At 37.5% G+C, this 24,452-nt stretch overlaps 1 protein-coding gene across 3 annotated transcripts in view; it reads right to left on the minus strand.

The window, feature by feature from the left end:
• Window positions 1-24,452, minus strand: part of radil2a (Ras association and DIL domains 2a) — a 41,937-nt gene that overhangs the window by 4,971 nt on the left and 12,514 nt on the right. For all 3 annotated transcript variants that reach the window (XR_008638619.2, XM_055183899.2, XM_055183907.2), the window contains exons 7-13: window positions 23,456-23,622; window positions 21,265-21,377; window positions 15,164-15,383; window positions 14,902-15,074; window positions 9,696-9,840; window positions 9,422-9,600; window positions 7,527-7,914 (exon numbers count right to left, since the gene is read on the minus strand). Coding sequence is in view for 2 of the 3 variants with exons in the window: in XM_055183899.2 (XP_055039874.2) it covers window positions 7,527-7,914; window positions 9,422-9,600; window positions 9,696-9,840; window positions 14,902-15,074; window positions 15,164-15,383; window positions 21,265-21,377; window positions 23,456-23,622 (1,385 nt within the window). In the remaining variant the exon portion in view is untranslated. The remainder of the gene's footprint in view (window positions 1-7,526; window positions 7,915-9,421; window positions 9,601-9,695; window positions 9,841-14,901; window positions 15,075-15,163; window positions 15,384-21,264; window positions 21,378-23,455; window positions 23,623-24,452) is intronic.

Consider the following 24,452-nt stretch of genomic DNA (forward strand, 5'->3'; position numbering starts at 1 on the left):
CATCAAAACAATCCTCTTTCTCCACACTTATAAACACTGGAGCGGTAGTTTTGCATCATGTGTGACCTTTCGACGTGATTCACAAAACTAGTGCACTGCAAAACGAGAAGTTGTGGTAAAAAAGTACTTATTTTTTTGGCAAAAATTACGATCGTTTCCCTACATAAGACCATATGCCTTGGTTGGAGTCACTTAAAGCCCTTTGAAGCTGCACTGAAACATCAACTCTAAACGGCACCGAAACTGCAAACCGTTGAGGTTCACCAAAGTCCACAACATGGAGAAAAATCCTGGAAAATGTTCTCCTCGACTGAACAAATAATGAAAAAAACATCCTGGATGACATGGGGGTTAAATTATCAGAATTTTATGAAAGTAGAACAATCCTGTAAAAAAAACACCATAACAAACCTCTTTACCATTAAACAGTCCACATTTTAATGAACTGGCAAATTTCATCATATATTCCCAAATTCCACTTGTTTTACTGTATATAAATCCAACATGTTTTAAATGTCAATTATATTACAATATCCCATGGATATCTTCTACTCCAGACCTCAATGATTCTGTCCATCACAACAAAAGCAGCAGCTATCATTTTCCTCAACCAAACTCCCACTGTCATACAGCAGTGTCCTGAACAATGACTGCAATGATTAAGATTCCAGCCAGCAAGCCAACTGTAAATTCCCATGATGCTTCATCCACGGCTCTTTCTTTTCCTGGCATCACCAGCACCCTCTAATTCTTCAACCAGATTAAAGGATTTGTGTCACTACCAAATAAGCTTGATGCTTTAGCAATACTGGTGTGGTCCAAGCACGGTCCTTTTGATAGAGGAAAACTATATATAAACTTTACGAGAAACCAGTGGGAATATGATCCTTATTCAAGATCAATATTCCTTTTCTAAATAGTATTTGTACATTTATGTACATTTAAAAAGTCTGTGTGCATAAGCTCACAAGACATAAATAATTCCAGTTTCTTGTGTCTTTTTTTGGAAACACCCATTAAACATTCAAAGTGCTGGAGGAAAATGTAAGTGAGCCCATGGACTAATTACTTTATTGAAAGCTTGCAGAAGCTGGCAAACTGGATTCCAATTAATAAAATGTGTGGTTTAGTGCAACTTTGATTGATATTAAGACACTCACACATTTTAAGATTGCTGTCCTTAAGAAGCATCAGCTCTTCTGAACCATGCTCTTATAAAGATATCTGATCAAGAGATGTTGCACTCCATAAGGCTGAAAAGGGATACAAAACAATCTCAAAATGTTTAGACCTCCATCAGTCTACGCACAGTCAAGATGACTCCTAAGACACCATGCAGAATACTCAATGAAGTAAAGAAGAACCCACGAGTAACAGCTAAAGGCTTGAAGACATCATTGGAACGGGCACACAGCTCTGTTCCTTAGTCTACCATACGCAAGTCTTTGGACAGGCACGGTGTCTATGACAGTACACCACGGAGGAAGCCGCTGCTCTCCCGAAAAAAATTGCTGTGAGCCAGAAGTTTGCAAAAGAGCACCTTGGCAAACCCCAGTGCTACTGGGAAAAAATTTTATGGATTGATGAAACAAAAGTTGCATTTTTTGGGAAAAATTTTATGGTGCAAAATGGGCACAGCTTACCAACATCAAAACATCATCCCAACAGTGAAGTATGGTGGAGGGAACATCATGATTTGGGCTTGCTTTGCTGCCTCATGGCCTGGACCACTTGCCATCATCGAGGGTAAAATGAATTATTAAGTTAAAAAAAATCCTACAGGATAATGTCAGGGTGGCTGTCCACCAGTTGAAACAGCTGAAACAAAGTTTGAATTATAATTTCTGTAATACTTTGTGTATGTTCAATACACAGTTCTGTCTGATTCTGCAGAAGAACGCAATTTAAATTGATGCATCTGGCAGACAGACCAATAAATCGAACCCAAGACCATTGTGCTGATAATGCAAAGCTGACAAAACTTTAAACGGAACCAAATAAATCAAAATCATGTTTTTAAATATGTTAAATGAAAACAGTTATAACACTGCTTTCAGATTTCAAATCCTGATTGTGAAGGGTTTATTATACCCCATTTACACACCACTTTAGAAAGGCTTCTGTATGAACACAAACACATCCCGTAAATGTTCTGGAATCGCTCCCGTAAAGAGGACCTAGTAACATTGCCGTAACATTCACAGAACACATCCGGTGTGAAGAAGAGGCAGAAAAAATGCTGTAAGGGCCTTGCCTTAGTGCACAACAAGGTAGCAACAAAAAGTTATGTCTCAGCTCTTTCAACATTCACAATGAGAAATGTCAACAAACTGGACTGAAGCAGAGATCAGGGAGCTCGTCACTATCCACGCTAACACTGAGATCATTCACCACCATTACAGAACAGTGCAACATCCTTGTGTTGTGCTTGTTTTTTTTTCTCGAAAGAAATCACAGATAATTAGCAAACTTCAGACACTGTGGAAAGTGCAGGACTTAAAATACATCACGTGTCTTTACGGGATCTGTACGGTATGTGTGTGAATCCACCCACAGATTCTGGAAAATCATTGGCAGTGTGAATGAACTGAAAATCAAACGATCCCAAACGCATTTACCGTAATCTCTGTGTGAAAAAGGGTTTACCGAACACAAACACACTTCATCAGTGACCTCACCTACCCATCACTGTATTGTTACTGAATGTGAGGAGGTCTGGTCATCTTTTGATGTAATCTCCTAGCACCAACAGCTTCTTCAGTCATCAGAGCCAGAACACACAAACCCAACTCTCACATCTCCACCTCCACATGCCTCCAAAAACAATACACCCTACCTTTGAAGTCAAGAAACACCCCACAGGGTGAACGCGAATCAGACATCTCACAGCACAGGTCAGAAACACATAAAAAAAGATCTTACAGTACATGACATGAAACAAAACACAACATTCAAAAATAACTTATTAACTTTCTGCTATCCTAATGTGTAGACTATTGCTAGTTATCATGTATCGTCTCGCACTTAGGGAAACGCACCCTGAAGAGACAAGAAAGCGCTATCTGGCGTTGACCGCAGGTTAAGAAGTAAGTAATTTCTTTAGTTTAGCCTAAATACTGAATAGTGATGAGGAGACAAACCTGGGCTAACCCAGAAAAGAGGAATTTGTGAATTTTGTGACATAAACGTATGTGCTTTGTCAGCCATCGAAATACACTTGTATTTACAGTGACCACTTCATCTAAGGTAACCTCACGTCAAGGTTATTTTCGTAAACGAAAACTGAAACTAAGACTAAAACTATCAGCTAAAAAACATTTTCGTTAACTGAAATAAAATAAAAAATTCATAATAAATGAAAAACTAAAACTAAACGAAAAATAAGTATTCGTTTTCGTAATTAATAAGCTCTCATCCCGTGGCGGAAAATCTGAACAGGCTTTATAATAGACCCCTTAATCGCCTACGCCACTGTGGCGTCACCGCTCTAGCTGGAGGCAAAACATGAAGAACTCATAGCAGGCGCGCTAAAAGTTTGAGGTTTTGACTTTAAAATGACGTCTTCTTGTGTTTTTGGCTTCCAAAATAGAAGTAACAGCACTTTTCGTTCAAAACTAACGTTTTACCGGATCCCGGCAGACATTCCTTCACAGAAATAAAGAAGACCATTGTAGTTGAATCGACGGAGACGATCGCAAATAATGCTCGTGTTTGCAGTGCACACTTCATATCAGGTAAAATAATCTATGCATCTGTGTTGGTGTGTTGGTCTTATCTAGTACAAATCAGAAAGTTTCTGTTTTATAGGTGATGATAAGTCAACCGTCAGTGCACTAGTTAACTTAAATGTTAAACAAAGATACAGCGATAGATGTGTGTGCAATCCTTTGAATGATCTCTTAAAAATAATCCCCATTGCTAATCATAGTTAGCCCAGTGATAGGTTACATTAGACAATAAGCCTTGACAAATTCCCCAAACCAGCCGAAAATACTTCATATGTAGGAAATATCCAAAACCTGGTTAAAATGTTTCCAATGAGAACAAGATACAAGAACTAACTGTTACAGCGTTAATTTACAAAAATAGCTCACGCAGAGTCAGTAACTTTACATATTCTGACAATTCCGAACCTTCTTCTGCATCTATGTTTAATAAATCCCTCCTAAAACGTCCTAGCTTACGCTTGTCAGCATTGCGTCCGCGCCTCTTTTAGCCTGCAACTAATCCCCGCCCACCCGGAGATGTTGCAATGTTTACAAACTTTTAAGGAGTCTTTACTTGTAGATGGTTCTTTATGCATGTGAGGTTAGCTGAGGCTGACAGCAACCTCAGTTAACTGATAAATATGTCAGACAGTCTAGCTGCTGTTAGCTTCTAAACTATAATTACTAAAACTATAACTGAAACAAAATAAAATAAAAAATAAATAGAAATGTGTTTGCAAAATAAAAACTAAACTAAAACTAACAAAACCATTCATGAAACTAACTAAAACTAAACTTAAATTTAAAGCAAAATTGAAAACGATACTAAAATAAAAACTAATTTAAAAAAGCACAACTATAATAACCTTGCCTCACGTAAACACTGTATATAGTAATCACTGTATTTTTAGTCATATCTTTGCATTATTTTCTTACCTGGATTGTTGTCGTGTACTGAGGCAACCAACTACAGCGTTTAGTTAGACTAAATTATTAATTGAACTAAAAAAAATGTCATGTGGAAATGCAAAATTGTTGTAAAAAACGAGTGAAAATGCGATGTTTTCACATTCTTTTCGCACTTTTAGTTGATAATTTTTACTTTAAAATTACAGACATGGACGATTCGCACAGGATTAAAATCACAGACAAACTCCACAATTATTACAAATGACTAGAGGTCACCAGGAAATACTAATCCTGTGCGAATAGGGCTTTAGTAATATAGAGTAGTATTTTTTTAACTCTTTCCCCGCCATTGACAAGATATCTCGTCAATCAAAAGAAAACGCTTCCCCGCCAATGACGAGTATTTCCGTCTTTCCGCAATACCGCTTTTATCCACTAGGTGGATAAACTTTTAAAACCGGAAGTATTGACCTATGGCAAGCTGCTGCATGTCCGTGTCTGTTTTAATGATCGCTCTGAATGGGATCTCTATGAAAAGTCCGTCACAAAAATGGAATTATATCTGCTTTTTGCTCAAAATGTGGTGTTTTTGCAGAAACCTACCCATATTCAAAAGCTGATTACAAAAGAACTGCTGAAGGTAGGATGAATTTTTTTTGTTTGTTTGTTTAAAAGCAGAGGGTCTGTTCTTTCATTTGGTATATTGTATGTTTATATATTAGGGCTGTCAATAGATTAAAATATTTAATCGCAGTTAATCGCATGATATCATGAGTTAACTCGCGATTAATCGCAAATTAATCGCACATTTTTATCTGTTCTAAATTTACCTAAATGTAACACTTTTTAAGTTTTTAATGCTCTAATCAGCATGAATTTGGATAATATATATGCTATATGCAAATGTATGTCTACAACAGCCTGTTTACATTTTCAACAGAACCATCAGCCATAGTTTTATAAATGTTTTTGCCTTTAGAAGACCTTGTTCTTTCTCCATTTCTGTTTGCTGCTGCATCATTTGTGACCTGTGCTGGCAAATTGAGTTGGGATAAGCAAATTTTCAAAAATGTGTCACTTATATTTTAACATTCTCTATTAAAAAACTTCAAAACAATTGGACCAATTGTTGGAATCTGACAAAGCATGAGAGAACTATACCTGTTAATGCAGAGCAAAAACAATATCAATATACATATATGTTTTTTTTATTGTTTAATTTTGACATTGAGACAGACCACTTTAAGACTGTAGGATAATGCAAGGGTTTAATATAAATGACACAACAGATACTTTTCCTTAACAGTTAACCAAACATTCACTTCAGATATAACAGATTATAGGTCATACCTGCGTGAATTCTTGTCAAAACAGATATTTTTAAACCTGTAATTTTGTTTTAGATGTCTATATATATCGAGCCCAGTCTCCTGAAGATGCGTATAAATAGCACGAAGTGTCACGCACTCGCGCGTTTGTGTGCACGCGCTTCAGACGTCTGCGTCAGACATCGCTTTTGAGCCTTGTCACTCCTAATAACATCAATCAGATCCCGAACTTTATCCCTCTTAATAATTATTTTAACATCAAGAAAGTCCTGCGGTCTATTTTTTATAATTTCTGAATGCTTTTTAAAACGAAACTAAAAAGTGAAAGAAGACGCATCTTTGCTTTATGGATTTGGGACGGTACACCTCACAGAAAACGTGCAGATAAAGAAAACTGCACGTGCAGAAAACGTGCATTTTAGATGTTTAATTACCATTTAGAGCATTGGATTCGCTAGACGAGAGCTTAATGTTCTTATTTTTATGAAAAGCTCCGACTCATCTAGACAGCGCCAGTCACTTGCTGCGTCTCAATTCATCCAGCTGTGGGTCAAACAGAAATTGCGTGTTGCCTTAATCGCGCGTTAATAAAATTAGTGCCGTTAAAATGAATTTGCGTTAACGCGTTATTAACGCGTTTATTTTGACAGCCCTATTATATATTTGAAGAAGAACATTTTCTGGAAGGCATTAAACTTTTGTGAAAATCATGAAAAACTGGAGCTGGCTGGCAACTTTTTTTAAAAACGCTGGCGGCAAAAGAGTTAAGATTGTAATTTTTTTACCAACCATTCATTATAAGAAACCTCAGTTGAATGTGTAGCTTTACATAAAAGTTGTTATATGAACAACCAGACAATTATGTTGGTTTTAGTCACATACAATATAATATAATAGAAAGTAAACACTGAAAACTGATTTATTAAAGCTCATAACAGACCTTCAGATTGTAATTCTGACACCACCGGGTGCACTGTATTACATTTAACTAGCAAGAAAACATCAATAAAACATTATTTTTAGTATTTCTTTTAAATTCGTTGTTTAGTGCCACACTGTATTATACGGAGCCCCTAAGGGGACATGGAGCAAAAATTAAATAAAGTTTAGTTTTGCGTGCGCACGCAATACTAAACTTTTTTTTTTATTCTGCACATGCAGGTTTCGCGTGAGCACTTGAAAGTTTCACGTGAGCATGCGAAAGTTTTACGTGAGCACATGAAACTAAACTTTTGATTTTCTTTACTCCAGTGTCGCCTTAGGGGCTCGGCAGTATTATAACAGTTTTCAGAACTGTTAAAAAAGTAAAGGGTCAATAAGGGCTGAAGACTGTAGACATTCAAGTACTAATAATGGAACCAAGCCTTTGAAAATTATTTGGGATTAAAGACTAAACTAAACGTTTGTTTACCATCCTTCATCAATATATCGTCTTTGGGTTCAACAGAAAAAAGAAACTCATATAGGTTTTAAACAACATGAGGGTAAGTACAATATACAATGCTTTCATTATTGGGTGAACTATTTCTTCAATCTGTTCCCAACTTTAGTCTGTATAGGTTGGCTAGGACAGATTTTTTACCTTTTCTGTGCTGTCGTGCTGTCTGCTGGGCTGCCCCCTCTACTAAACTGGCTTCAAGTTCAGATTGGTCGAGACTCTGAGGGGTGTTGGGGGGTGTAAGTAGGCAGGACGGGTCAAGGGCCAGGCTCTTATGATAGCCCAGGTCTGTGTTTCCAGGCAGTCTGTTCTGAAGCTGCAGACATTTGAGTTTCTGTGTCAGGACGGCCTCACATGAACTCAGGTTAGTGTGAAAGCCTCGGTGCTGCGGAGGTGTCACGCACACAAAGTTACGATTCTTTAGCCCAGAATCCTGGCTGCTGATTGGTTCAGGCTCTGGGTGCGGTCTGTAACAGTTGGGTCCTGAGTATGTTAAAGACTGCATTTCTTCAGTCAGGTCATTGCTGGAGTCCTAAATGACATCAACATGAATGCAATAACTTTTTCACCTCTGAAATAATATTATGCTTCTAACACAATAAATATTTTATGACTGAAACAGACTGAAAAGCCTTTATGTAAACACCTTAATGGATCCGATTGAGGTTGAGCCAAGAAATTCGAAAATTGTTTCTATTGCACAACTTTCTCCAACCCAACTTTGAATTTATGCATTCATCCATAGATAGAGCGCAAACTTGACTGCAGAAGCTGTGCACAGTTATTGGTAATGGGATCAGAATGGAAATTGTGATGCTTTTGGAAAAGTTTAAATGGCTATTGGGCTGGATTTGTTAATTAAATCTGGCATCCCTGGTTGTGTGCTTGCACATGCGTTTTGTTCGAATTATATACAATAAAATGTACATATAAACTATAGCTTTGTAATCGCAATTGGATTAAATATAGTCGGATTGACAAAAATTGTTGCATGTAAACATAGCCAGAGATTATTTTGTTTCATACATGTCAAGATTATGTGAAGTAATGAAGAAGGAATGCTCAATATACCTTTTGGGTATTATGCTGCGTTTACACCAGCCACGGTACAGACGTGAAGCGCGAGTGATTTCAATGTTAAGTCAATGTGAAGACGCGTTGACGCGCATCCGTAGGTCTCGCGGCGCAGATGAGGCGTTTTGCGCAGAAGACGCGATTCCACCTTATTCGCGCGTCTAGTTCGAATGGTGCTTTTTGTGCATTTTGCTTTGACACGAATTTGCGGCTGACAACTGAGTTGAAAATTTGAACTTTGGCGGAATTTTGCGCCGCGTTAACCAATCAGGAGCCTGCTTGCTGCTGTGGCGGCAGCCCCGCCCAGAGTCACTCATTCAACCTGAAGGAACACTTGATATTGTCCGTAAGCAGTCACCCGGAGCTATATGACACAAGCTCTTATTTTTATAGAGACAGGAATAAAAAGGATATCGCTTGGAAGAGTGTCAGTGAGGACATCGAGCAACCTGGTAAGTTGTAAATACACATTTCACTTTTGAGTCACGTGACATTTATCGACCCGCACTGTTTATTTTCCCCCTATAGTAAGGTTACCAAATACAAACCGGTAACTCTCTCGATAAATGCACAATCAACATCAGTCATCTTGCAAACAGACAACCGCATAGCACATGCCCGAATGCATTCAAACTGTTCAAGTAGCAAACTAGGCGCGGTAGACGCGATTTTGACGCCTGAAATGAGGTTGGTGTAAACGCAGCATTAGGCAATAAAGTTTGTGCAATCATTTGTAGAAGAGCATTTTTTCCAAAAACACTTATGTTGAAACATTTACCACATTTACCATGTTTAAATCTATTCAAGACAATTCTACAAAAAAAAAAATCACAGCAAATACAAAATAATTCCCAGATTTATCATTGAGCAAAACAAAAAATTATAACAAGTTGATTAAAAGAAAAATTATCCAACATAATTTGAAGCTTATTTTTAATAAAGCACTATATATGATGGAGGTTTACCTGTGAAGGTTGAGGGTCAGACGGTGTCTGGCTGTCTCTGAGAGACTGAATGAACTTCTGCAGGTTCTGGAGAGGGGTGAACAGTCCTGGATCTGTAATGGGACTCCCCAGCTCCAGATGAAAACTGCTGCTGGGAAGCATTAATGGAGGATGATTGTCGAAACTCTCCAGGATCTTAGCTATGCCAGGAAACATTTGTGCGGTCAGTCAGAGGAATAATGTTTGAAATGGTAAGCTATCAGCTAGTTAATAAAGGTTGTGTGTTTAAGCTCACAGGTGTTTTGAGCAATTGCTGTGTCCTCTGCAGAAGGGCTCCAGCAGGAAGGACACGCACGACCTGCATTGTATTCTCTCAGCATATGATGCAGCTGAGCCGGATTCAGATGAAAAAACTCAGCTCTCAGAGACGACCATGATGTCTAGAAACACATGTGCAAAGAAGAGCAATTCTGTAAGGAACAGGTTTAACAACAAACACGTCCATGTATGTTGGTGTACACAGTCACATATCCTTGAACACATACACATGTCTGTCTGTACACATACACAGCTCACATTTCAAATGAGAGGAAACTGTGCATTATGAAAGCTATTGACATGTACTTCCTAAAATCACCAACCCTGTCTTCAGGAGAGACACCTTATGCCATCCATCAAAAACTAATCCATATGGTTATTAAACGTCTTCTGGGTAAAGTGATGAGTTTTTGTAATGTTAGGTCATAGGTCGGCCTTCCACCTGAACGCAATTATCATGTGAACACGCATACAGCTGTAGTTTAAAAGTTATATAAATGTTTCTTTAAAAAAAAAAAAACATCGCTTCACCTCAAAAGACATTTAATAATGAAGTCGTTTTTAATTAATTGATTCGCTTTGTGGAGCTTCAAATATGGGGCACTGAGCAATAAAGCCGAAAAGAGTCAGGATATAATTTAATATAAGTATGACTGTTTGACTAAAAGATTGAAGTTATATACACCTAGGGTGGATTGTGGGTAAGTAAAACTTGGGTTTTTTTTGGGGGGGGGGACTATTTCTTTAAGAATAAGATAAGATTGCTATAAGTACTAAATTTGAATACCTTCATGTACTCCATCCTGGACTATGTTCATAATAGTTTGGAATGGAGTACTACCTTTTAATAAATAACTCCATCATAAACTCTTTTTAAAAACTGCCATGCTTTGGTTGTTCTTTGCTTTTCTGTGTTTTCTTTGTTTTCATTTCTTTTAAAGCTGCTTTGGAACAATGGACGATTGTGAAAACTGCTAAATAAATAAAATTGAATAATAAAATTACAGCCAGGCACATACAGTAAACAAATCTTTTGGTCAACGCAGTGTTTTGACAGAAGCCTTGCATGTGATTGGCTGTGCTACATGACTCTGGGTGTGGTCCATCACTTCCTTTTGGCTAAGTCGAAGGAAGATTTTTGGAATTCAAAACAGTCTCTCATGTGTATGTTCATAAAATGTATCCATTGGAACGTGCCAAAGGTTTTATTTACCCATGAGTCCTGAGGTATGGCTGGACTGAGACTGAAGCTGGTTTCTTCCAGGATTTGAGTATCAAACATGCTTATAAGCACTCATGGTGCACAATACTCTCTTGTGAATTGCGTGAGTCCAAGATATCGTAGTTACCGGTTTATAAAGTTTGAAATATTAATATTTTTGTTGCAAAATTGCATCAATTTCCTGCAAAAGCAACCTGGTCTCACGAATTTCTGTGGTATAGTCACAGAATATTTTGCTTATTTTTCCGTGGCCGTACCTCAGACTTTCTTTTCCGTGTCATTGTCACGGATTGGTTACTCAACTGTTTTCCCTATCATCTTACCATTGTCGCTTCGGTTTAGGGTTAGATTTACATAAAATGACATCCTTACCCTAACCCCATTCCTAACCCTGACACCAAGCGACAATGGTTTAAAATGTAGAAAATATAAAAAAGTATAAACCAATACTTGAAAATAGGAAAAAGCAGTTGAGTAAACAATCCGTGACAATGACACGGAAAATAAATTATGTGGTACTGCCACGGAAAAATTCGGAGATCCGTGACAATGACACGGAAAATTGTGAGATCATGTTGTGCAAAAGACATTTATTAACCCCTTGAAGCCGTGTGGATTGTTTCTGTAAAGGATGAATGCACTTTTTGGGGTTTTCAGGCAGAAATTGTTCCCTGATCCCTGTTTTCTCCCATTATAAGCTTGGAAAAGCAAAGGACATTTACTAAAATAACTCCAAATGTGTTAATCTGAAAAATGATGGACATGTGTATCTTGTAAATTTATTAGTAAATTATGGGGAAATTTGGTATTTGGCTGGAGTATTCCTTTAAATTCTGAAATGATTTGACTTTTAAGCTGATGTCAAAAATCCCTCTTATAAAATCAATTTGTGTTTTGCATTTTTTCTCGATAGGCATTTTTGTTCACTGAAAAGTACATCAGATGTTGGTTGCTCCATCGATTGGGGTCAGAAACAGACAAAATTGACCAAAAAACACTTTTTGTTCCGGTTTTAACGAATGAATTTTGATATTTGGGTGGAATATCGCTTTATGCTATCAACTTGTTATTAGAAAAACACTCTAAAACAATCGCGGGCACAGAGATCCGTTTACATCCCATATAAATATATATATGTGTGAAGAGTTTGGTTCCAAAACGCAATAAATCCATTTTGACAAATTTCGGTAAAACTTTCACAAAGCATCTTTAGGTTATAAAAACATAAAAATTCAAATCCATAACTTGATTTTCAAAAAATTTATTATAAAAACGAGTTCTTTTTTCCACAAAATGCAATAAATCCATGACAGTTTTTTATTTCAAAATGCTATAAATCTATTAAATCAATGTATAAATGTGCATTCATCTTTACCATTTTATATTTATTTAGTTGACTAGTGGTATACGATGATTAAAAAATAAACATTAATGGCATTAACCAAAACACTTACTTTGTTATATTAAGAACACTGTCATTACTGCGGTTATACTTGACACCGTTTCTTTACATTTTTCACAGCGATAAGTTGTAAAATGTTTTGGTCCTGCTCGATTTTCATTGACTTAAAATAATGTAAAGTTTTCATAATATCCTCTGGGGTCAATGTTTTAGCATGAGAAGCTTAATGCTGTCGGGAGAACAAGCACCCGAGTGCCTCTCGCGTAAATTAGATGTTGATGGCTTACATTTCTTTCCCGTCACAGAAAACCATCACAGGTTTAGCAATGCAATTAAAGTATAATTTTGTTTTGTTTGTTGATCGTGAAGTACAAAGTAGATGAGGAAAACTAGGACTCTGTGTATTCAGTGCGCCGCCATTGCTTGTTTACAACATTGCGTGACTGGTGAGCTGTAATTTCAGGAATGGATTTATAACGTTCTGTAAAAAAGGAGGAGTGGCGTTTATCGCATTTTGGGAAAAAAGGGAGAAAAGATGACAGAATAACACGGCGGATATTGGATTTTGCGTAAAATTAATAATTTAATTTTAACTACTGACCTGATATAATACTGATTTTGGCAGTAACTCATTTTTTTGGTGTTTATTGCGTTTTGGAAACAAACTCTTCATATATATATACACAGTCGATATATATATATCTCCCAAGGTTTTTTCCTCCTAGGACTTTTTTGTTCCTCCCAGGCTAAAAAAGTCGGGAGTTTTTTTCTCCTAGGGGTTTTTTCAACCCCCAGGAGTCAGCCGACATTGGCTTAACTTAGCACCTTCCTGTATACGATACATTATTAACACGCTCGCTTGTAAAGTTTATTCATAGCCGCTGTATTTTGCTACTTATATTGTCTGTTGATTTTTCTGTGTTTTCCCCTGCTTCTATTCATGTAAAGCTGCTTTGAAACAATTACAAATTGTGAAAAGCACTATATAAATAAAATTGCTTTGAAGATCTCTTTTGAATATTTTGTCAGGGGAAAATCTAAACAGCAGTAGAAAAAGTTTCATTGTTGTTTTGAAGAATCCTTTCTGATGTTTTGTTATTAAACATAACAGTTCTTTAAAGGTTCTTCACAGCGATGCCACAGAAGAACCATTTCTGGTTCCTCAGAGAACCACATAGTCAAAGAATCTTACAAGAAGCTTTCTTTCATAACTTTTTACCTTTTTTTACTACAAAAAACCTTTTTAGATGTTAAAGGTTCTTCATGCAACCATACAACCAAAAATGGTTCTTCTATATGGCATCATGCAGTACCTTAATTTTTAAGAGTGTATGGCTGAATGCAAAAGCCAGCAGACCGGGCTAAAGAGTCACAACTGCTATCTTTAAAAAGACACAAGACGTACAAAAGTTCAACATCTGTAACTTTGTACATTGTTAGTTTTACTAAACCACACACTCCAACTTCATGCCACGAGTGAAACCTTAACAACCAGGAACGCTCTCCTAGCAACCGTGACATGTAACTATTATTTGAAAGGACAGAGGAAGGTGACATTTGCTCTAATTAAAAACAAGATGATGTTAAAAAAATACACGCTGCATCAAGACGTGTTACTGTGTGTGATGATATCATTAAAAGTGTTTTATACAGATACTGCTGGTGCCTCCACACCTACTAACAGAGCCACAGTGTTCAATGTGCTATTTATGGTCAACTGTGGAATGCAGGACAAATAAACAGAGCGCTCATGTGAGACAGACTTGCATATGTTTCCTTGGAGTTTGTTAAAGGTAAACTTGGCTGACGTCTTAAGACGGTGAGATCATATCAGTCCCTCCCACCCAGTGATGTCATCCTAACAGGTTATTTGTTTATTTACTGTGGGACCAAGGGCCATGACTACCAGCCAACCTGAAGGACCTTTGTAAATCCTCCACGGCACAGGAAGTGTTTGGGTGGTGTGCTGTAAACTTTGTATTGTGCTCAATTATTGTGTCCTTGCTTTATGGTCCTGATAAGTCAAGTGTTTACTGTTGTACATAAGGAAACGCTTTCAGGGTATTCCTAACAACTTTCAAAGGAAGTTAACAGGTTAAAGACGGTATCTGTTCTTTTTGTTCGCTTCACTGAGCTATACAGTGCTCCTTGCGTTAGATTATACCATCATGCTGTCATATTATATTAATCTTAAACCTCAAACAAGGCTGCTTTCAAAAGTGAGTTTCTATTTATATTTATATTTCTATTATGACACTTGTATGGATTAGTCTACAACACACCTTCCAGTCAAATATAAGTTAATTATTCTTTGTTTAATTGAACAATGGACACTTTTTTGCTACTAGCTGACACCCAGGGTGCCCACGTGTTTTAAACAATGAACTTTCATGACTAGCAAGAGTTTGGGATTATTCTAGATTTCTGACGTCATTCTGATTCGGATAGAAGTGTCATCTATAGAAATTTGTGCTATGATTCATTTGTATTTAATTACAGTTAATAAATGAACGTCTATTTCATGCGCCAAGTAAAAATGTAATTTCAACAGTTGCTCACCTGTAGTAGAGTCTCTTTGGGAGTAGCCAGCAAGTTGACAGCTGAGGAGAGCTTCTGGAAGAAGTCTGTAGCCAGATCTCCAAGTCCAACGCTTTGAATCCAGTCCATCAGCAAATCCAGGTTGGCCCGAATCTGCACCCCTCTAGACCACTGATAGAAGTTCCCCCCAGATCCTTAAAACAGATCCGCACAGCATTTATTAACAAGTCCCAATTGTTGGAACACAAATATTGTTTTGTGGGAATGTGCAGGAGAGCCTTACCTCTCTCCATGAGGGCATTGAAGAGCGAGGCATTGGTGAAGAAGAACAGGTACGCCATCAGCTGAGATGTGATCTCACCGTGCACCTGGAAAGCATTGAGCAGACGCAGAGCTTCCTTCAGTACGTCCAGGACATGGCTGAGCCCTGCAGGCATACGCAGCTGGCCACTTTCAGAGAAAGGGTTACTGTCCAACAGCTCAGGCAACACAGCATACATACTCTAACAGAGAGAAGAAAAAGATTTCTAGATCAGATTACAGAGTACAGTGTCAATAAACAGCAGTTAGCATCTAACTAGAACTGAAAATAACAAAATATATACAGTACATATATACAGTGCTTAAAGGGGACATTTCACAATACTTTTTTTAGATGTAAAATAAATCTTTGGTGTACCCAGAGTACATATGTGAAGTTTTAGCTCAAAATACCCCATAGATAATTTATTATAAAATGTTAAAATTGCCACATAGGTGTGAGCAAAAATGTGCCATTTTGGGTGTGTCCTTTTAGAAGCAAATGAGTTGATAAAGCAAACACTGATCACCATAATGGTAGTTTGTTGTAATTGAAACTCAATTGTGCTGCTCTCTGTCTCTTTCTCTCTGCACTAAATGGCAGTGCCTTGGTTGGATTAAAGGGCAATATGTTTATAATAAGATCCACCTTTTGACATCACAAAGGGAGCCAAATTTGAATGACCTTTTTTTCACATGCTTGCAGAGAATGGTTTACAAAGTTACTGGGTTGTTCTTTTTCACTTTTTTAGGTTCATAGAAGCACCGGGGACCCAATTATAAAACTTAAACATGGAAAAAGTCAGATTTTCATGATATGCCCCCTTTAATGTTCAAGCACTTCATGATGCTGGATGGTCATTGAGACAAATCCACAGGTGTTCTAATAAATGTATTAAGTACTGTATATGTAACGTTCAAAGAGTTAATATAAATGCCGTGCCAATGTAAAACATCAAAAGTATCAAATGCAGAACAATAAAAAAATAACAAAAAGTTTTGATAAGTTAGTCAGGAGTGTGTGCAGCTCTTGAGTGTCACACGTGAGCCGACAGGAAGTTGGGCAAAGGCCAACTTCCCCTCAGCGGGGTGATATAATGTGACTGGGCTATGGAGAATGTCTCCTCCCTGATTACCCATTGTTACAACATCAGTGAGAGTCTTGGGAATCATTCAGATAAGACTAAACCAGCAGTTTCTTCTCATAACCAAACTCACTTTTCCCATTGACTTCAGCTGTGCTCCCCCTCAGCACCAGATAAAGGGATTTTATCAACAAATAAAGACCACGCAGATAATCGTGCCAGACGGAAAGTCAGGCAAGACAGAGAGCCCTGGGGGAGCAGGTTTTATCAGAGAGATGACAAAAACAGCATACGCAACCAAAACCCAGACTAAAGTAGGCATGGACTAGGTATGAGATTTTGACGGTAATGATAACCTTAAGCAAAAATATCACGGTTTTACAGTATTGCGGTTTTGCCATTGCAACACAAAAATGTGTTATTTTCAGACGTATACAAACAACAACTTTTGGATACAATACATTTTATTTTTAAGAAACATACACCATGCTGGGTGAAAATAAAACCTTTAAATTATAATGTTCTTTCAAAAAAATATTTTTGTAATGTATATTAACTTAATAGACTTAATAGACTAGAAAACTATGTTGGGATCAGTGGTCAGGCATTAGCCTGGTTTAGATCGTATCTAACCAATCGATATCACTTTGTTTATGTAAATGATGAAGAATCGTATCGCTTCCCGGTTAAATACGGCGTACCACAGGGATCAGTTTTAGGCCCTATCCTATTCTCGTTATATATGTTACCTCTAGGAGACATTATCAGGAAACATAACATAAGTTTTCACTGCTATGCGGAGGATACCCAGCTTTACATCTCATCACATCCTAGCGAAACCCACCAGTTTTCTAAGCTAACAGTTTCTAAAAACCACTGTTCCACTGTTAAGAACTTAGGCGTGATGTTCGACAGCAATCTATCTTTCGATAGCCATATCTCCAATGTCTGCCGCACAGCATTCTTCCATCTTAGAAATATCTCAAAAATACTCCATATGCTGTCTGCATCAGATGCAGAAAAGCTTATCCACAGTTTTATGACGTCTAGAATAGACTATTGTAATTCGTTACTCGGGGGGTGTCACGCAAATCAGGTAAACAAGTTACAGCTGGTTCAAAACGCCGCCGCAAGAGTGCTTACTTGATCTAAAAAGTATGACCACATTAGTCCAATTCTGGCATCTTTACACTGGCTACCAGTTAAATATCGCATACAATTTAAAATAGTACTAATCACCTACAAAGCCTTAAATGGCCTAGAACCCTTGTATATTAAAGAATTACTGTCAGAATATACAATCCATCACTTACACTGCGATCACAAAATTCTGGCCACTTAATTATCCCTAGAATATAAGTGTCTAAAGGTGGTAGATCCTTCTCCTACTTAGCCCCTAAGCTCTGGAATGATTTACCAAATAATGTTCGAGTATCAGATACAGTCGATCAATTTAAAGCTAAACTTAAGACATTCTTCTTTAACAAAGCATTCACATAAAATGTCCAGTAAATGTACTTATCCCGCAATAGTTAGATTGACTAGAACAAAGCACTCACATACCTCATACTGGGTAATATACTTATGCCGCAATAGGTAGCCTGTCTGGAACCGAGCTGACTTAAACCACTATACTGTATGACACTTGCATTACATGTGAACAGCCCCTACGCAAATAGGATTCTGTTTCTCTCTCCCTGGCTGCGTCCGAAACCGCATACTGTATAGTAGGTACTGAATTAGATGAAGTACCTACTTACTTGGCGTTAAAACAGTAGGTACTGTATAGTATGAACCCTGGTAGTATGAATGAGATTCGGACGTACTACATCCGCCATGTTGTTACATCACGTGACATACGTCGTCATCACGCCGTGTCATTTCAGCGCGAAAACAGCCGCGTTCCTCTTCTTCTTCGTTGGATAACTCCTCGTCCGGGGCATCATGGGATAGTGAAGTGTCCATCGTATGCACACTGCAAAATCTATCCGGAAGTAGTAGGTCATCCGGGTACTTTTCGCATACTGTTTTTCGAATACTATGTATTCGGACATACTACTCGCCTCGCCTACTGCTTTTCGCGTACTATATAGTATGTAGTAGGCGGTTTCGGACGCAGCACCTGTCTCGTCTTCGACCCTGAGGACAATGAGACATACAGACCCAGTTCCTGCAACCGTAAAGGTCCTTCTACGAGATGCCAAGCCGTTGCCTGACCAGCGACCACCGGCGGAACCAGTTTAATTCGCTTAGCCGTTCACATACCCCGATAGTATTTATAGGGTTTTTTCCCTCCTAGGAGTTTTCCCCCTGGACAAGCCAGGAGGGTTTTTCTCCTAGGGGTTTTTTCATCCCCTGGAGAGTCCGCCACCTTTGGCTTAACTTACTACTTTACTGTATATATTACATTATCAAAAAATCTTCAAACCTGACGTTGACTAAATACCGTATACAACACAGTAAGCGCACATCAGAATCTAAATTGCAGCTGATAAGTCCTTATCACTAACTTTGTATATTTCTAATGTGCTTGAGATGTTGCTCTTATGAACGCATAAAGTTACATACCACAGTTGTGGTATATTATAAAAAAGCTTTATTTGACGAGTGTTTCAAACGCAACTTGCCTAAATTATCATATACAAAACAGTAAGCGGGCATCAGTATCTAAATCACAGCTGGTTAGTCCTTGGGCCCTACTTTAATGATCTAAAGCGCCTCGTCTAAAGCACATAGCACACACTCCCGGACAGTCTAAGTGGGCATGTCCGAATCCACTTTTGCTAATTTATCAACAGAAAAAATGGTTTGTGCGCCAAGCACATATCCTAAAGGGTTGTTCCTATTCTTGTAATGAGTAATGGGTGTGTTTTGGCCGTAACTTGCAATAAACCAATAAGAGTTTTAGCTCGCATCCTGTCTCATCCTCGATCCCAAGGACAATGAGACTAACAGACACATTTCCGGCTGCCATGTGAAGGTCATCACACCACTGATGTACTTTATATATATATTATCTTACCTATTATTTAATATATCCTCTATGTACTCAGTTACGTCTGGCTCTTTTTCAAGTTTTTTTTTTTCCCTATTAGGACTTTTCCCCCCTGACTAAAAAAGCCAAGAGGTTTCTTCTCCTAGGGTTTTTTTTTCAGCTAACATTGGCTTAACTTAGCACCCTCTTCTATATGTTACATTATTACTACGCTCGCTAGTACGGTTTAATATTATCCGCTGTATTCTGCTGCTTAAGTTTAAGCAGGTGAAGCAGCTTTTTACCTCTTCTAACGCCTCATAATCGGTCCTCATTTATGTCCAAGAGACTCAATAATAATCTGCGAAATTGGGCGCAAATGCATTTGCTATTTAAACGTGGCGCTAGACATGAAAATGATAATTGTGCCGGGTTGAGCAAAAGACACTTGCGTTGCGCATTGCGCCGGGTGTATGATACGGCCCCTTATCACTAACTTTGTATATTTCTAACGTTACATTACAGATATATTATGTTGAGTGTTGGAACCTATGAAAACAAGCAGGGTTTTAGCATTTTATATACATTTTGTTTTATTATAAAAATACATTAAAATAAAAATAGCCAGGGCTGCACTAGGTTAGACTGAATGATGACCTCAAGTACTCTGCTGTTCCATTTGCAATATAACCGGCCTGAAATGGGCAGTGTGATTCATATGTGGAGGTCAACAGCTGTACTACCCCTCAGTTAATGAGCAGACAGTGGATGTGTAACTATGCACTTCCTGTTAAATCCACTTTAAGCCCTCTGAACTCCTAATCATTCAGCTGTTTATTGGCAAAGGGCTGAAGCGTGAAGGACGTGACACCTCTCTATTCCTCTGCAAAGTTAATCTGCAACTTATCCATCACTTGTCATCAACAAGCTCACATTTAAAGCGACTGCATCACCTGAATTTTCTACACCACTGAATTGACGTAACCCCATATTGTTATGGAGAACAGGATTGGTCTCAAAGAGGCACATTAAAATTTAAAGGTATAGTTCACACCAAAAAAGTATTCACGGTTCCCTTATTTTGTTTAAAACCCTTATTTTTTTCTGTAAAACAGAAAATGATAGTTGGTAATATGGAAATGGGATAGAGTTGACAGACCTGGAACTACCACATAGGTGTGCATTTACTGTAAAATAAGAGAACGATTGTCAACCAATCAGAATAAAGCAAAAGGCCCATGGTATAAATCACTGATAATCTTTCCCTTTGCTATATCTCTGAAATCCAAATTTCAAAGGTTTGGTGTCACAGACCGACTATCGGGTTCTCAATAGAGCTTTACAGATGTTGTCGAAAAACCATAAACACTGTGACTGGGCATAATAAATATTTTTCAAATATTCTGCTTTTTGTTCCAAGAAAACAAATTTGAGTAAATAACGCCAGTTCTTTCATTTCTGGGCGAGGTGTTCCTTTCATCAAGTTCAAGTACGAACAAATTAAGTTTACAAAATAAATGTTGTCATTGACTCAGAGTTCCACAGATTGGCTGCTGCTTCAAGCATTGGGAAAATACACAATTAATGTTTTTGTTTTGTTTCTTCAGAAGAAGACAAGTTATCTTTGCCCCCCAATAGCAATTGGCAATCTCTAAGTCCCTCAGCTTTGTTTTGACTGTACTCTGACGCAAAATGGTGTTTATACAGTTATGTCCTGTTTCACATATTTTACATCCTACAGTTTAAGGATATAAGGAAACCGCTGGGAAAAACTCTATAAAAAAATAAAAAATGAATCAAGCTTTTTCTAATATTGTACAAAAGAGCAATAATTTCAGCCACTATAACTTATTAGATTTGCAATGTTTAAATGTAAATAGTAAAATACAGAAAAATTATAGATCTAAATACGAAAACTTCTACTGGTCTACTGGTTTTTAGAAAACCTTCAATATACAGAGTAATCCTGATATACTGACTAATATACTGACTAATAAATGACAATATTATGTAATTAACACTTACTTTGGTGAGATAGTAGACGCACTGCTGAAAGGTAAACATAATGACTTCCTCTAAAACAGTCATGGCCTCCTCACTTGCTGTACGTGTGGACTGAATCTGAGAATCCAACCATTCTGAACAGATGAAAACAAAGACATTTATGCTTGATTGAGACATCAATCCATTGACCGATTTATCTACCGGCTGTCTTAATCTCTGAAAACAAAATAAAGTAACCAAGTAATTATCAGAAAATGAAAATGATCCTATCCTTCACTTACCCTCATGCCATCCCAGGTGTATATGACTTTCTTTCTTTAGTTGAATACAATTCAACTAGTTATATTAAATAATATTAAAATTCTTAGAAATAATAATACAATTCTTAGCTTTGTAATGTCATTAAAATGGTGGTCAACGTTTCAAAGCTCAAAAAAGCTTAAACTGCCATCATTAAAGCATTGAAAGATTTGGAATTAGAAGTGGCTTATATGAAAGGCAAAGGCCTCTAGATCAGTGTTTCCCAGTCCTGGTCCTCGAGGCCCCCCTCCCAGAAAGTTTTAGATGTCTCCCTATTTAACACACCTGATTTAACTCATCAGCTTGTTAGGGACACATGTTTACCATTTTGGAAGGAGGCTGTTAAGTTAAATCAGGTGTTTTAAATAAGGAGACATCTAAAACTTTCTGGGAGGGGGGCTTCAAGGACCAGGATTGGGAAGCACTGCTCTAGATTATGCTTATTTTACCTAAATAAAATCTTATCATGCCTTTATTTTTAATTATTTAATTAGGACAGACTTTGCTTAGACAAAAGTCTTGGTACATCTTTAAAGAGTTCAACCAATCACAGATTAGGGCGTAACCTGTGACGAATGCTGTAATTAACACATTCCCAGGTGTGTAGAAGAAGAACCACACCCAACCTTCATTTGAAATGCATCCTGACCTCTGACAGCATGCCAAAGATTCAACCACAGACCAAAGTGCTGATCATCAAGAGCCAGAAGACCAATGCTGCGTCCGAAACCGCCTACTTCCATACTATATAGTATTCTCTTTCAAATGTATCATTTCACTTCAGAAGTCATTTACTAACTCATTGGAGTAATTTAGATTATTTTAATAATTGATGTATATGCTTTCGGAGGCTTTAAAACACTGAACACCAATGGCATTACAAAGCTAGGAAGAGACAAAATATTTAATATACTATAACTGATTGTGTTCAGCTGACAATAAAAAAAGACTTATACAATTCGGATGGCATTAGGCTGAGTAAATTCTGAGATTTTTTTCATTTTCCTGTAAATTATTCCTTTAACAACCCGTAACACCAATATAAGACATCAACGTTCTAATTTTTTTATATTAGAAATAATTATTCACCAAAATTATATATGTAATGTAAAACATAAAGCTTGCGCTCCGGCTTTGCGCAGTAAATGAGCGGTCAGGTTCAATGCTGCTGGATGCACTGTAATGAGTAAGAGCAGGACCACGGTGAAGCCAGTGGATTTAATAATTTTCCTCAACAAAAACATGTAGCCTAATCTTGGTGAGTAAAGGTTTTTCAATGTATAACTAAATATTAATTAAGTCTTAAATACATAATTTAGACAGAGGATATAGACTAATGTTGGCATTATGGAGAGAAGTGCCGAAGCAAATCCCGCGGAGCCTTTATCTTACTTTCATTATTGTCAAATACCCATCTTAATTCAGAATGTATTATCTTTATGTAATTCGTTAAGAAATAATTATTTTATTGGCATGTTGGCCTATTTATAGTGTATTGCATAGGCCTATTTAGAGTGAGATGTTACAATGTTACAGATTACTTATTTTATTTCTTTGTTTCAACTTCCAAGTGGTGTGTAGCCTAGTTAGTCATAAATAAATAAACTATGTTAAAAACTGTGTAAATTACTCATTCTTGACAAAAGCTGTGTACGTGCGCACATTTAAATAATGTCGGGCTGTAAACGGGTTCGAGCTTTTAAAAAGCTGTCAATCAAAATGTACTTTCGGGTTCGGGACGAATTCTGTCGGGCTTCGGTCATTTCGGGCCTAACTTTTAAGGTCCGATTACAGCTCTACTGTATATGTTTGTATATTCTTTAGGTCAGCAAAACCTCATGACCACAGAAGTTGCAAAAAAGCATGAAAAAAATATTATTTAGAAAAAAAGTCAGAAGGAATTGTTGTGTACCTTTGTCCTGACCAGTTCTGTCCTGCTGTCTCCATGTTAAGAGCAGAGGAACCTCATGCTGGATAAAACGTAAGAGCTCAATTGAATTGGACATCCACAGCACCAGCGGCTCCAGACCTGAGATCAGATCCTTCATGTTCAACTCTGCTGATGCATCGCCGGTGTCTCTAAAACATAAAGACCACACATATCACCAAAACATACTGCACTGTGCAAAAGTCTCAGAAATGCTTTACCAAACATCTGTCGCTCTAGAGTCTTGGTCAGTATGAAACCAAGTAAGCAAACATCTATCCAACACACCAACCAACTCAGTGCAGTGCCGTCAACGGCTCCACAATCCAACAGAATAAAAAGCAGCAACTCCAAATCAAAGTTTATTTACTTTCTAATAGCGCTTTGTTTTAAACTCTAATCCAACAGTATAGGGGAATGATTTTAAAATCAGGATGCGTCCTGGACAGACTCTTAAACACAACATTCAAACACACGACACATAGTCTTGTTTAGTTTAACATTGCTGAGATCTGCAGATAGATACATTACAACTTCAGCGTTATTAAAGAGGATCAGTATAGTGACTAAACAACACAATGAAGACAAAGGTAATTGATAGCACCATGGATGATAAAGAGCCTTCTAGCTGCATTTCCATTACAGATTTGTGCCAAACTTTAGCGTTATTTTCTACATGTCGACAAACGACTATTGCAAAATGACAATGTTTCCGTTAACCAATGATATGCAACTGAAACATAGTTTTTCTTCTCGCGACAAGTCATTCCACACATCACACCGACTGATGTTGGTAGGTTTACTAATATCACATCCACCGCACTAGGCAATATTTTTACCGAAGGGGATGTAAGAGTATTAACATTAATGCCAAGGAAATCCCCTTATACTTAGGAGCGGCACTGTATACGTGTTTCTTGGAGGTAATAGTACATTATTTAAATCAGGTAGGAGTGTTATCCAAACATTATTGACAAGAAAA

The sequence above is a fragment of the Misgurnus anguillicaudatus genome, chromosome 19 (assembly GCF_027580225.2).
Source record: "Misgurnus anguillicaudatus chromosome 19, ASM2758022v2, whole genome shotgun sequence".
In the NCBI taxonomy this organism is placed as follows: Eukaryota; Metazoa; Chordata; class Actinopteri; order Cypriniformes; family Cobitidae; genus Misgurnus; species Misgurnus anguillicaudatus.